The sequence below is a fragment of the Lolium rigidum genome, chromosome 6, assembly GCF_022539505.1.
Source record: "Lolium rigidum isolate FL_2022 chromosome 6, APGP_CSIRO_Lrig_0.1, whole genome shotgun sequence".
Lineage (NCBI taxonomy): Eukaryota > Viridiplantae > Streptophyta > Magnoliopsida > Poales > Poaceae > Lolium > Lolium rigidum.
The window spans coordinates 175,689,955-175,705,176 of record NC_061513.1 but is presented as its reverse complement, the minus strand read 5'-3'; the positions used below and the strand labels follow the sequence as shown (position 1 = coordinate 175,705,176).

At 47.6% G+C, this 15,222-nt stretch overlaps 1 protein-coding gene across 1 annotated transcript; it reads left to right on the top strand.

Moving 5' to 3' along the window:
- The first annotated feature begins 5,244 nt into the window (after window positions 1-5,244).
- On the top strand, window positions 5,245-14,971 carry LOC124661775 (protein arginine methyltransferase NDUFAF7, mitochondrial-like). Its single transcript, XM_047199660.1, has 10 exons — window positions 5,245-5,512; window positions 5,602-5,663; window positions 5,767-5,910; window positions 6,276-6,386; window positions 6,471-6,666; window positions 13,594-13,652; window positions 13,741-13,793; window positions 13,863-14,085; window positions 14,292-14,400; window positions 14,505-14,971. Exons 1-10 carry the CDS (start codon window positions 5,245-5,247, stop codon window positions 14,795-14,797), a joined length of 1,518 nt encoding a protein of 505 aa, XP_047055616.1. The 3' UTR covers window positions 14,798-14,971.
- Window positions 14,972-15,222: the final 251 nt, after the last annotated feature.

Below are 15,222 nucleotides of genomic sequence, written 5' to 3'. Positions count from 1 at the left end.
CTAAGACATAGGAGGGGCTCACCTGCCATGTCCATGTTGGAACCATGTTGTGCCTGGTGCCGTCCTGGACCACGAGCTCGCCAAGCCCGCCGCCCACCATCCAACAGCTCGCTGAGGCCGCGGCACTGACGTCCAACAGCTCGCGCGCCGCCGTCTGCCGTCCAACGGCTCGCACGCAGCCGGTTGCCTTCCTAGCAGCTCAACGCGGCCGCCGCCTAAGAGCCTACGATCAACGGCTTGCCGCGACGCCCCTTGCGACCAACATATAGCCGCGCCGCCTCCGGCGTCCAAGATCTCCGCGAGACGCCGCCTGCGACCAAGAGTTGGCCCCGCTGCGCCGCCGCGACAAGAAGCATCCTCTGTCGCTAGGAGATGGGATTGGGGATTTTACTCTGCATGCCATTTTTTTCCTTTTCCTTCTCTTTTTCTTCTCTCCCTCTCACCCGAGCGGTTTCTATTCCACGCTAGCGCCACGTCTGGAGACCCGTCAGCGCGTAGAGTTTCCGTAACCCTTCCCGTCCGTAGGTGTAGCATTACTGAATACCAATAACAAAGCGAGCGTTAAGTCAAGAGCCTCCGAATTAGTGGCGAACAGAAGATCAAATTGGTTTACTGGCATTTGACAACTCGATGTTAGTTTGCAGTAAATCAATGACCTTGTAAAACAAAACAAAAACACACCAGGGGGTAAACACTGAATAAAATGGTAAATAGAGTACAAATTAAATATTGAAGCCATACTAATGAAGGAACAGCATGTGTTGAAGATAGGTTGCAGTAAATCATTAAATGAGGCAGTAAGAGTTAATTAATTAACAGATAATTTATGGAGACCATCATCATGAGATTCCTACAGAAAACAATAGTTACAATCAGGGATTAATTAGGAACCACTCATAAGTAAGGATGGGGAAAGGATACCTTTGAAGGTACAGGGCACACACCGACTACAAATTTATGTCGGACTACGACTGGAGAATGGGTGGACCATAAATCATGTGCGTATTTGCATCATCAAATGGAAGCCATAACTGCAAGTACACATCAAGGAAACAAGAAACATAATTTTAGGAGAAGCACTTAAAACTCAATATCACTTTGACAGCCAAGAAAAAAATCATATTCGTTTATTATGCTCCATTGCCTAATAATTATTTCTATCTATGTGTTTCTCACGTCCTAGAAATTTTGGAGTAATTAATGAAATATCTTCCAGCAAAGTTTGTTCATAGCTAGCATAACTACTACCAGCTTTGGAAACACCTAACACCTGCCAAGTGCCCAAGTCCGATGAAATACAAATAGAGCTGCTCACTGTAGAATTTGAAGGAAAACTCCAAAGTGAAGCTTCAAAGGAAATCACTTTGTTCAGAAGAACAAACCCTTCACGCATTCAGAAAGATGTGTTGGTGCAAGCAAATGATTTCCTCACCTGAGAAATTGGCAGCCAATGATATCTTCATAAATGATTTAAGCTAGTTGCAAGTTGTTGCTGTACAAACACAGTGTCACCCCTATCAACCATGCGTTTTTACAAAGTCACTCCTATCAATCCTGCAGGGTCGCCATAAAACCATATCAGAACTGAAACCCGAGTCCTTCAGACATCCTGCGGCAGCGAAAAAGTGATCGGCAAGAAAGGAACACACACAAAAGAATTTAAAATCCCAAGGACACTTGTTTATTAGAAACCGAGAATGTAAAGACATGAATGAACATAATGCATATAAAAAAAGGTAATACATGCAGGAACTAAACGCAAAGATGGAAAACTACCTGGCAAAGAAACAGGCGCAGCAAGAGTGCACAACAGAGAACCTGAAATAGAGCAAGACAAAGTTTATTATACATCGCAGATACATGCGAAAACACAGGGAATAAAAATAATGAGCAAGGCTAAGCCATAAGGCACAATAAGTATCCTGCTGGAGCCGGGCGAAGAATCTTACAGCAAGTGATTAAAGCCTAGCTTATCACCACATCTTAAGCAAGCAAGCATGCATTTGCAACCAGGCATTTTACTAACAGCCGATGAAGTAACTAAGGGGACGAGTGCATCCACCGACAACACCCATAGTCATGAACATCACAAAGCACCCGAAGGAACGAAGCTCCTTTTTGATCTGCAGAGTGGAGGAACACGTCCATCTAAAGCAAGTGGGAATGGCACTGGCGTGTACATGACTAAAGCACAACAAATCCATAAAGAAGCTAGATCCAATTTCTGTTATGGATATCTTCTATGCCAGCCATGGCTAGTGCAGATTTTGTCACTGTCTGTTCTCTTCCTATATGTAGCATGCTTAGTAGCTCGCTTTTCTTTGCAGCTGTTCAAAGGTGGATTTCGATCCTGTGAACCGTTGTAACAAATATTTTTTCAACATCAGCTGCATGACAAGGTATAGCCGCTTGTGCATTACAATGCGAGTTTATTTTTCTTTCAAAAAGGACATGGCAACACTTTTATCGATGGCTCGGTTGCAGCAATATCTAACGACCTGTTTTACCTTTATTTCGGGTGATTTACCTATTGCACGACACTATCGTTTGCTGATGTATATCTGAAGTTTTTGAAATCTATGGGAACCGAAGGAAAATATGGATGCGGGCAAAAGGAAGCTCTACGATATTGTGCGCTTCCACTCTTAGATTCCCTTAGCTCCATATATGTTTTCTAAACTGTAATGATAGGTAAAACTCTATTAGAGTACGACTGGAACATCTCATTATCTATGACCACATTGCATTGTGAAATTTATTTCCTTACCGGCGGTGTCATATATATATCTTTTGTCGAAGAAAAATAGGCAGGCTTCCTACTTTAGGAAAAAATAGTAAACTAACTCTAGGGTTTCACCGTCACCTAATTATAGTACTAAGCTGAGTAAATAAAAAAGCCATTTCTTATAGATCTTGATGTCCCTGTATAGGACTGCCTTTTATGAGGTGCGCCACTGTGACAAAGAACTCACATAATCGAACCTTAAGTCTAACTTTAGCAACCCATCGCTGCCGTTTTGTGGAGAAAGTAGACTATGTCCATGAAGTACCGTTCGAGACCCACCTATCGAAATATACTCTTAAGCGGTGATTTTGCATTATTTGGGCAGTACTTATTATCCGGCATATATACACACGGATGTTCCTGTGCGAGTTAAGCTTTTAAAATGATATTGAATTTTTACAGTACACCCTACTTGAGCACTATCCTTTCATGTTATTAGATTATCGGCACATGTATTTTGGATAATCAATTTACCAACTCCTTCGGCTAATGAAGGAAATGGTCTAAATCACATATGCATCATTCTCTGTAAGCCCCACTACCGGGAACGCGAAAAGCTACGATCGGACCTTAACGTGCTAAGAACGCGAGGCCTACTTGAGGAACAACAACAAACACGTGTATTTCCTAGAACCAAAAATGACCCGTCCACTATGCCTAGCACCAGGGAAGCCTAGCTGCCGCCGATACTAACGAGTGTGTAGCACGAGGAACGATTACGGCCGCGGACGGTACTCTAGTAATACGGAGAAAGCATGAACCAACCGAAAGAAGCGACTTACCGGGAGCGAGACGCAAACAGTAGGTCGAGGAGACAACTTCGAACCGAGATGCGAGCAGCTGACCCAGTAATCTTCAGCGAGGTGACGACCTGCAAAGAAGAAACACAGAAGAAAAGTAACCACGTCAGAAGCAAGGCAAGCAGCAAAAGAACAAGCCAAATCGAAAAGGGAGAAGACAAAAAGGGAGAAGCAGGAAGGGGCCAAACCCGAAACTCCTCTAGCTCGCCCCACGCCGCACCCGGTCGGCGCGGCAACCACCGACATGCTTGAGTACCTGCAGAGAACAACACCAAACGAGACACAAATCGGGACGTACCAAGCACGAGCGACCGGATAGAAAGAAGAGGGCGGAGAAAAATCAAGACAAAAACGGCCAAGAGAAGGCAGCCAACGACGGCTCGAAACAAGGAACGGCCAAAGCACGGACGGGAACAAGAACCAAAGCCCCTGTCCTTGCCGCTAGCCGCCCACCACGGCCCAAATCCTTCTTCCCCGGTCCATCTTGGGAGCCCTCCCGAGCGATGTCGGTCGTCGAAGAACTTCACATCGGGAACGGCGCGGGAGAGATCGATGGAGGCGGAGACCTTGCTCCTTCGGGATGTGTGGCGGTCGCTCGAGCATGGCCTCGTTGCGGGAGAACGGTAGGGGATTGGGGAGAAGGAGCAGCGGCGAGCGAGGGGATTGGGGGAGAGAAGGAGGAACGAGGCGGAAGCACCGCGACCCGCGCGTGAGCCAGGACGGAAAGCCGAGCAGCGCTATGGCACGGAGGAGATCGAAAACCGAACGGGGAGGGAAAGTGGAAAATCTAACCGGCAACTGACCCGCACTGATGAAGCAGAGCCTCACCTTAACCGAATCCATGGCAGATCGGCGCCATGAGGCAAGGTCGGCCACCGGCGACGAGACGGGACACGGCGGACGGCACCGGATGCACGGCGGAGCGAGCGATGCGGAGGAGGCGACGATGCAAGGAGCGAGAGAACGAAGCGGAAGAGGCAGGGGAAAGTGAGGAAGATGGTCCTCCGAAGCGACGGCGCTCGTGGGTATAGTGTCGAGCACGGTGAGAGCTTGTACCGCCGGCTAATGGCGTGCTTGGCACGGAGCCGCTCGCGCCGACCATCGAGGAGAAGACCGGAGCTACCCCGCTATCTACCCAAGCGGGTCAGATATTTTCGGCCAGCGGCGCGAAGAGGTACCAACCAGCCACCGAGCCGTAGTGGGCGACGCGCGGAGCCGGCCGTCAGGTGGAGCCCAAACGCATGCGAGAGGCGGGTAGGGAGCCGGCTTGTTCCATATCTTTTTCTGCTGTGAGGGATAGAGTGTAAAATTACAATGTGAGACTCTGCCAACCAGAAGCTAGACGCAGGAACGGCCAGGATCAATCGATGAAGAAGATCGTAGGGCTGAGAAGGGTTAATTTCTGTGAAGCCCCCTATGGGGGGCATCGTTTATACCTTTAGATGCCCTCACTGACTCACTGGATGAAAGCGTTTGGTCTGGTGGGCCGCCGAGAGGACAAGCTTATCGGACCGTACATCGCATCAAAGTGCTAGGCTAGGCCCACTACGTTTTACACCAAAACCCGCAGATCCTGGCCGTCCTGCCTCTGCGGCCCAACCCACCAGCAGCACTTAAGCTCCGCACTCTCCCCTCCCCTGGCTCTGTCTCGCCGTCGAAATGTTCCGGAGCCCAGCCGCCGCTCTGCTCCGCCGCCTGGCCCCTCGCCTCTCCGGCGGCACAGCGGGCTCCGCCTCATCCGCGCGTCGGACCCTCCCTCCTCACTTAGCCCCCTCAGTTCTTGCCCGCTTCTCCTCCACGCCCACCTCCTCGCCGCCACCGTCGTCTTCTGCCGGCGAACGCGATGACGAGGCGGAGGACCACGAGCTCCCTGGAGCAGCCAGGCTCAGTATCTCTGTGGACCGCTCCGGTCTCTGCAGTCCCCCAGGTCGCACCCCTCTCACTCGCATACATTCACACAGATACATGTTCGTGTGTAGGGGGTCGCTGACGGTGCAGGTTTGGTTTATGCTTCAGAGCACTCGCACGAGCCGTCGTCGGACTCTGAGCTAATCAAGCACCTTAAGAGCATTATAAAGGTGGTGTTGATGTTTTCCTCCTCAACTATTAGTTCATTTAATTTCTGTAATGGTCCCTATGTGGAAGTGTGATTTTGTTTGTGTATTGTCATTGCAAGGTTAGTTCCGGAGTGGGCCGATAAGCGTAGCCGAGTACATGGAGGAGGTGCTTACAAACCCGCAATCTGGGTACTACATGAACCGGGACGTGTTCGGGGAGTCTGGGGATTTTATCACGTCGCCGGAGGTCAGCCAGATGTTTGGAGAGGTAAACTGTGCTCACCAGTTGGTCGGTTTGCCAACGTTGTTAAAAGAGTGTCACATAGTGAGTGCTCGGCAATTTTGTGATGACATAGTGACGTTCCTGTTGCTGCATGTATAACACTGCCACAACACACCATGTTATGTTTAAATGTGGTGAAACATTGAAATAATTGATCTAGGTGCACACCTGTTGCATATCATTTTTGCTGGACATTGATGTATTATTGGAAACTTTGATATTCAGAATCAGATTAACTGTTTTATATTTCTTAGTTGAATGAATCTTATATGACCAGTAGTTGATGCACTTGGTTGATTGATCTTGTGCTATACATTATGAGAAATAAGAGCAATTAATGATGTCCTCAGCTGATTGGTGTGTGGGCGATGTGCCTGTGGGAACAAATGGGACAACCAGAGAAGGTGAATTTGATTGAGCTTGGCCCAGGACGAGGGACTCTCCTGGCAGATTTACTTCGTGTATGTATGGCTTTTTTTTATCGTGTCTATCCTCTGTCAAACTTGTACTGTTATGTTTCTTGATGGATTTGTACATTTCAACAGGGCTCAGCAAAGTTTGTTAATTTCACTAAGGCACTCAACATTTACTTGGTTGAGTGTAGCCCTACATTGCAAAAGGTGCAGTACAATACTCTGAGATGTGAAGATGAACATGATGGTGATGAAAAAAGGACAGTCAGCAAACTCTGCGGAGCCCCTGTTTATTGGCATGCCTCCCTTGAACAGGTTCCTTCAGGATGTATGGGCATTTTTCACCTATAAATCTCATGCTTCAAAGTAGTTTTTTTTTTTTTGCGAGGGAAAGAAAGATATATTAAATAATAGGGGGATTACAGTCTTGGTCGACGGCCCGGCGCACGTCCGGGGGTAAGTCCATGAACCACACGTTCGACCTATGCTTAACCCTACCTATCTTAGCAAGCTCATGACTGGCCCTATTGGCGTCACGGCTGATCTTGAATACAGATATCTCTCTTTCCCTTAAAAGCTCACGAATGATAGAAATTCTAAACGCATATATAGAGGTATTCAGAGTGGCCTCCTGGATGAGTTCAACTGCTTCCGAGCAATCAGTTTCAACTGAGAATGGGAGAGTTGTGCACAGGAGACCTAGCTGGACGCCTTCCTCTATCGCCATCAGCTCCGCTTCCGTTGCATCTTGGCATTGTAGTATCTCACGGCTAGCAGCAACAATTACTTTGCCATGGTGGTCTCTCAACACCATCCCAATACCCGCTTCATTATTATTCAGGAAAGCTCCGTCTGTGTTTAGCTTGGCTTGATTCGCTCCTGGTGGTTTCCATCTCATGCACACCTGCTGCCTCCCTTCTTGGACCTTGTTATTCACTCCTAGGCCAGAGCCTTGATCAATGATCATTTTTCCTTTAATAATGTCCGCCGCAGAGTATTGCTTGACCATAGTTATGGAGTTGGCGTAGCTCAGCAAGAATCGACGGGATCCTTCAATGGAGGGGCATGGTTTTGCATGTGTCATCTCATTGTGGTTGTGCCAAATCCTCCACAAGACCAAAAGTGTTCTCGCGCGCTGTGTATCTGGGATAACAGTGAGCAGCTGAAGCAACCACTCGGTTCCTGTTGGCTTGATCAGGTCATCCGCTGGCAATTCCCACTCATCCTTCATCGCCAACCAGAGAGCACGAGCTTGAGGGCACCGCATAAAAATATGAAATGTATCTTCAGCTTCTTTGCCACAGATCGGACATGCGCTAGTCGTCGCCATTTTCCTCCGTGCCATATTTTCCTGTGTTGCTAAGCCATTGCGACAAACCTTCCAGGCAAACAGTTTTACTTTGGGAGGGACAGGGGAGTTCCATATCAGTTTCCAGCTTGGTCGGTCACCATTGGGCCGTCCGCTCGTGGCTCCCCAGCTCCGGTCTTGCATGGCGTTGTCAAAAGCCAAACTATAGGCACTTTTTACTGTAAAAATGCCTCGCTTCTCCGGGTACCAAGCAACAAAGTCGCTCTCATTCCTTCTAGAAGTCTGAATTTTAAGGATATCAATGGCATCATCTGGTTCAAAGTAGTGCTGCACTCTATCAACATTCCATGTACCGTCCGGCAAGAGGAAATCGGCGACCCATCTATATCGGCAGCGACGTCTGGGAGGTCTAGACAGGTGAGAGCTGTCACGGGGAATCCAGGGATCTCGCCACACCCGTATATGAGCTCCATTGCCCACGCGCCAGATGATGCCACACTTCAGTAATTCGAGGCCATACTCGATGGCGTGCCATGTCGGCGATCCATTTCCTGCAAACACCGTGTCAATTAAGGAGCCATTAGGATAATACTTGGCTTTCAAAAGTTGAGCACACAGGGTATCTGGAAATTGTATAAGTCTCCAAGCTTGTCTAGCAAGTAGTGCCTGATTGAACAGGCGCATATCTCGGAAGCCCACACCTCCCTGGGACTTTGGTCGGAGCATGCTATCCCATCCAAGCCAATGCGTCTTCCTCTTCCCATTTTCAGCGCCCCACCAATACCTTCTGATCATCTTTGTGAGCTCATCGCATAGTCCCATAGGTAACTTAAAAATCCCCATCACATATACAGTGAGCGCTTGGGCAACAGATTTGATTAGTACCTCTTTAGCTGCCTGTGATTTATGGCTATCATCCCATTCCACCAAACATTTCGCTAATTTTGCTTGCAGACTTTGGAACTTACCCTTGTTCATCCTCCCCTCCGGTGTGGGCAGCCCCAGGTACTTTGTTTCAAAGGTCTCCTGGGTGATATTTAGGCAAGCTTTAACCTCCACGCGTCTATCCAGGGGGCAGGAATCACCAAACAAGATTGAGCATTTGTTAGGATTTATTAACTGCCCTGTACTGGATGCATAAACCTCAAGTACCTCCTTAACTTTATTTGCCTGATCCAACTGCGCCTTGAAGAAGAGCAAGCTGTCATCTGCGAATAAGAGGTGTGATACTCCGGGGGCGCGGCGACATATTTTTACTGGCTCAATATTATTAGCAGCAACCTCTCTTTGTAGTAGAGTAGAAAGACCATCAGCGACGAATAAAAACAGAAATGGAGATAAGGGATCACCTTGCCGGAGGCCCGAGAAGGCGAAAATGAATCAAGTAGGGTCCCATTGAATTTTACCTTATAACTCACCGAGGTGACGCATGACATTATCCAGTCAACCCATCGATGAGCGAAACCCAACTTTTGCATCACTTTCCTCAAAAAATCCCAATCCACCCTGTCGTACGCCTTTGATAGATCTAGCTTGTAAGCGCAAAAATTCTTCTCTTGGTTTGTATTCTGCTCAATGAAGTGTAAACATTCGAAAGCAACCAAGGCATTATCGGTTATTAATCTACCTGGCACAAAGGCACTTTGATTGATTGATACTATCTCTCCCAATATCGGCCTTAATCTATCCACCATGCATTTCGCAATAACTTTGTAAATGACTGTACACAAGCTAATTGGTCGAAAATCTTTCAGGATCTCCGGCTGATCTATTTTAGGAATAAGCACAATAGCCGTTTCATTGACAATTGGGGGCATTTGACCAGTGGCGAAAAAGAGCTTTACAGCATTGATTACCTCAACTTTTATGGTACCCCAATTTCTTTGGTAGAACCTTGCAGGGAACCCATCCACCCCGGGTGCTTTGAGCGGGCCGATTTGGAACATGGCATCACCAATTTCTTCGTCTGTAAACTCCTTGCATAGCGCCTCATTCATCTCCGCGGAGACTTTTTCCTGCACCAAACCAATTAGCATGTCCGAGTTAAGAGAGGGGTCACGGGTGAATAATTCTTGAAAGTAAGACGTTGCCATCCTCTCCATCTCAGTAGGCACATCCTTCCAGACTCCTTCATTGTCTTTCAGCTTTTTGATCTTATTCTTCCGCGCCCTCCACACTGCCTTTTGATGGAAGAACCGCGTGTTTCGATCACCCTCCTTGAGCCAGGTTATGCGTGACCGTTGCATCCACAACATCTCCTCCTTGTAGAGGAGTTCATTCATGTGATCTGTAGCCTTACGGATCTCACGCTGGTCAGCATTATTTAGTTGCAGAAGCTCAAGTTGTTTCCTTGCTTTTCCTAGTTCTCTCAGGATATTTCCAAAGCGTTTTTTGCTCCAATCCTGCAGCATGGACATGACCCGATCAAGCCCCTGCATGACCTCACCCAAGTCGCTCTTACTACCTGCTTCACGCCATTCATTGGCCACTCGCTCCGGCAGGTCCGTCTCGCGTTCCCAAAATATTTCGTACTGTCGCCGTTGTTGTCTACTCTGTACCCGCTCCTCCTGCATGACACTGAGCAATATAGGGCAATGATCAGAGACCGGGGAAGCGAGGTGTTGCACATGGGAATCCGCAAAAAGATCGCGCCATCGAGGGCATGCCACAGCCCTATCAAGGCGCACTTTAACATTGGACTTCCCCATCCGTTTGTTATCATACGTATATGGTGCCCCTGAAAATCCAAGATCAGATAAGTCACAGTCAAACAAAACCTCGCGGAAAGCGTCCATTTGATTAACTGGTCTAGGAGTATTAGAGAGGTGTTCTTCTTGCCAGAGCGCTTCATTAAAGTCACCTATTAATAGCCAGGGGAGATCAGATTTCGTTTTCAGATTTCTAATAGTGTCCCACATGAGATGACGGTTTTCCACCCGCGGCTCACCATAGATACAAGTTAGGCGCCATTGAGGAGCGGTAGGGGACACACGAATATAAGCATCTATAAACCTTTCATTAACACTTTGGACTTCTACAGAAATTTGCTCATGCCAAAAAAGTGCTAGACCACCACTTAAACCATCACTACTAGAAGCAACACAACCCTTAAGACCTAACCTATAACGAAGACGTCTAATCTTATTTTTATTTTGCCTAGTTTCACAAAGAAAAAATAAACGAGGACTCCAAATTTGGGAAATGGTAGCTAATTCCCTCACTGTCGGGGCATTCCCGGCTCCCCGACAGTTAAAGGACACACAATTCATTGCTCCTGACGAGACGCCGCTGGTCTCGTCAGGTTACCCGGGTCAACATGCCCGGTCGAGGTCCTCCGCCTTGTCCTTGCTGCCACGGTGTCGTCAGGTTACCCGGGTCAACATGCCCGGTCGAGGTCCTCCGCCTTGTCCTTGCTGCCACGGTGTCCATCGGTGTGTCCTTCTTCTCACCTTGTGCTTCAGATGCTCCTGTCCTCCTGCCCTTCTTCAGCTTGCTACCAGCCCTGGCATTGCAGTTTAGTGCCAGGGATAAGTCAATCTTCTGGTTTGGCTCTTCGTCCTCCTCAGCTGTCCTCTTCCCTAGCACTGTATCTGCCGGCGTCATTGACACATCCGACCCACTCCCTTGGGAGATTTCAAACTGTGACAGTCCCTGTAGAGGTGGGATCATATCGCTGGAATGCGGCCCGGACAGAGCATTACCACTGCTGCTTGGACGCGCCTGCACGTTCTGCATGAGCTGCATGGCTCCAGGTGCAAGCACAACCTCTGGCGCCCCACTTCCTCCTCCTGCCACGAAGTTTGGTGTCCCAGGCATCTCATTCTTCCCACGTCCAAAGGCTTCCTGGTCCATGCTAATGCCATTTGTATTCAGTTTGAGGTTCATCTTGGTGACTGTGTTTGCTAGTGCTGTCTCCACCGATTCCTCAGTTCTCCGTCCCTCCTCAAAACCATCATGTGCATCAACGGCCTGTGGTAGCTCAGTAGCAGGGGCACCGGCTAGGTTACTCGCGCCCCGCGCTTGCTTCGCTGGTTTTCCTAGCGATGAGGAGTTGACACTGCCTTCTGGGGAACTGAATCGTAGCGACTTCCTGGCAGCAGGCTCGTCAGGTGTTGAAACAGCACGGCTCTGAAACTTGCGCTTAGGAGAGCAGCGCAGCGTAGCATCATATCGCAGCGACTGCGTGCCCATCACCCTCTTCTCGCATTGCTCTTCATTATGGCCAATGAAACCACAATGGAAGCAGAAATAAGGAACACGCTCGTACCTCATTTGGTAAATCCTTGGGGTGGGCTGGCCTGCAATATTGGTCTTGAATCTAGCTAGGAGCCGTTGGTTCAGCGGCCAATCGATCCGAACAGCGCAAATACTCGCTCAGCTCTAGCCCCTCAGCATCCACATCAACTTCTACCACCTTCCCCAGCTTTGATCCAACCAGTGTACCGTACTCCTTGGTCTGCTTCTTCCAGGGTACATCATAGAACCGAACCCACAGACGTACTGTATCGATAACTGTCTCAGAAGGGGCGATCAGACAAGCCACCCCTAGGTGGATCCATGGTCCTCCCTTCTCCACAAACTTGTAGTCTCCTTCCTGGGTGAACGTGATGATGAAAAAATTATCCTTCAAAGGCTTAAAGATCATCTTACCACGGATTCTCCACACCTCCGAGAAGTGGTTGTGGATTAGCGTGAAGTTTGCCGCCTTTAATGAGTAATATCGCGCCAGCATGCGCCAGATCTTGGGCTTCGACGGCTCCTCTTCCACTTCAGCCTCCTCCTCCATGCAGAATTCATCCTCCAGATCAACTACGCCGGCTATCCGTGCCTCCGGCCCTGTATTCTTTCCCTCCGCCGGAGCTGCATCCCAGTTGCTGTCCAGGGCATCATCACGACCCATGATTGCAAGAACCCTCTCTGTTTGTGCCAGCACAATTTTGCCACCAGCCGACGGCTTCGGGTGGGCAGGAATCTCACCGATTCCCCCATAATCACCCCCACCATCGGTCAGCGACATCCTTGGCGCCGGAGCGGATATCAGATTGGTTCCTGGGTCGTAGATTGCAGATTGCGAATTGAAAGCCTTGATTAGATTGGAAACTCGCCCTCCCTGGTTCCCTTTTAAAGCCTCCTGCGTTCCCATCCGATCTGGTGTATCTTCGTGGATGACACGGTTACGATTCCTCCCTTCAGCAGTAGTAATCACCTTGGACTCCTTCCGACGCTCATAGACTCGTATACGATCCAAATTCCGGGCACTCCCGTCCATGGTTGGGTGGCGGCGGCCGATCGCCTCGGCGTCGCCCACAACCCTAACCCTGGACGTAGCGTAGACTTTTTTCGTGTAACTTATTTATGCTTCAAAGTAGTTAACCTCTAGTCCTATCATATAGCCATGGATATTATCATTTTTCACTTGTATGATAAACTTTTACAATGCCATCTTTAAGTATACCACGAGATAAACCTCTATCATATAGCAACAGCTATTATCATTTTCACTCGTATGATAAACTTTTTCATTGTCTTTCATCTTTTAGTGTTCTACGGGATTGGAGGAAATAGTACAGTCTGATTCTTCTATTATTGTATGGAATGTGCTAAAATATATAGTAACGTGGACCAAGAATATAAGGATCTATCGTTGACTTATAGGAAGGAGACACATTAGTAACTCGTCAACTTGTGATGTTGTTGCCGGATGATCTCGAAGCACCTATGCTTCCATTGCTTATTTGATAGTTTAGTTACCATGACATTTGAAAATTATTAAATATTTGATATTGTGAATTGCTGATGCTTCTGGTCTCCTTGTTGGATTGTTTTAATGTCTGTCCATGGTTTATTCTAAAACTGGGTTTCCTTGGTTTATCTTCAATTTACATTCTTGCAAACATCTTGATTAGGGTTTTTGTGTTTACCTTATTTTAAGTGTATTCTCTGCAGTGCCCACCATAATTGTTGCTCATGAATTCTTTGATGCCTTACCAATCCATCAATTTCAGGTCAGTGAGCAATTCGGCTTCAGGTTTATTGCACTCACTCATTAACTGGTGTTTAATCATTCCACTGAACAATCATCTTTGCCTGCAGAAAGGATCACGCGGCTGGTCCGAAAAGATGGTGGATCTCGCAGAAGACTCATCGTAGGTTTTACAAATTTTAGTTAATTGTTGTTCCCCGTAAGGAAATGCGTAATTCGTACTTTGTAGCAGGTTTCGCTTTGTTCTATCTCCACAGCCTACAGCCTCTTTAATCTTCCTCTCCAAGCGTTGTCAATGGGCTAGTTCTGAACAACTTGAGAAAGTTGAGCAAATTGAAGTCTGCCCGAAAGCAATGGAGATCACCGAACAGATCGCAGATAGAATCAGCTCAGATGGTGGAGGTGCTCTTATCATTGACTATGGCAAAAACGGGATAGTCTCTGATAGTCTTCAGGTATAGTTTTTAAAATTGCTTTACTAAACCTGAGATGAACCCAAGAGGTTGTTGACTGTCTAGTGTGTACAAGATTTTGTACAATATCTGCATAATGTGCTTATAGAAGAATTTTCTCATTCGCTGCTTCTTCTACTGATATCCCTTATGTAAGTAATACTCTTGAAATAAGGGCCTGGGCACTAAGAAAACAGTAATATGTGCAGGCAATCCGCAAACACAAGTTTGTCCACATATTAGATGAGCCTGGCTCTGCTGATCTGAGTGCCTATGTTGATTTTACTGCTATCAAGCACTCTGCCGAGGAAGTTTCAGGTTTGCAAAGATATTATGAGCTCTTATTGCTTGCTGTCTTGCTCGCACTACTTTTCATGGTAAGACACACATTTCTTAGTGGGCTTTTGTTGCTATTTCTGCAGATGATATCTCTGTCCATGGACCAATGACTCAGTCCCAGCTGTTGGGTTCTCTTGGTATCAACTTCCGAGTGGAAGCCCTTATGCAAAACTGCGACGAGAAACAGGCCGAGTCTCTGAGGACAGGCTACTGGCGTCTGGTTGGAGACGGAGAAGCCCCATTCTGGGAAGGTCCTGATGACCAGACGCCCATTGGAATGGGCACCAGGTACTTGGCCATGGCCATTGTCAACAAGAAGCAGGGCTCACCTGTTCCGTTCTCACCTGGTTGGAGACGGAGAAGCCCGTTCGAGTGAAGCGGTAACATCTTTCCTTGTGTACTCTATTCAGCAGTGAATAAATAACAAGACAGTTCAGTTTATAGACATGACAGTTCAGTTCCGTAATACACACTGGGTGTTGACTTTGAACATTTACTGGGCTGAATACACGTGAGATAGTTTCTTGGTTGATGATAGATTTGTTTTGCACTGGTGTCTGTTCTGATAAGCTTGCTTTTCGTGGTTTCTTGCTGCATTCTTGCGGGCTTTTGCTCAGCAGCTTGTCCGTGTACCAACCAATCCAGGTCAAATATGCATATGAATCCACCTTCGAAGTCTGTGTTTTTGCCGGTCAAGTTGGTATTTGTTCGATACCAACTAGGCATACTCAACCAAAGCTGTTGCAGAACTAACCAAATTCCCAGAGATTAATTCTGGCTGCGTTATTTCTTGGTTTCTTC

Coding starts and splice junctions, on each gene's coding strand:
- LOC124661775 (XM_047199660.1), top strand. CDS start 5,245: ATGTTCCGGAGCCCAGCCGCCGCTCTGCTCCGCCGCCTGGCCCCTCGC. Junction 6,667..13,593: donor TGAACAGGTTCCTTCAGGAT/GTATGGGCATTT, acceptor TATTCTCTGCAG/TGCCCACCATAATTGTTGCT. Junction 13,794..13,862: donor GATCTCGCAGAAGACTCATC/GTAGGTTTTACA, acceptor ACTTTGTAGCAG/GTTTCGCTTTGTTCTATCTC.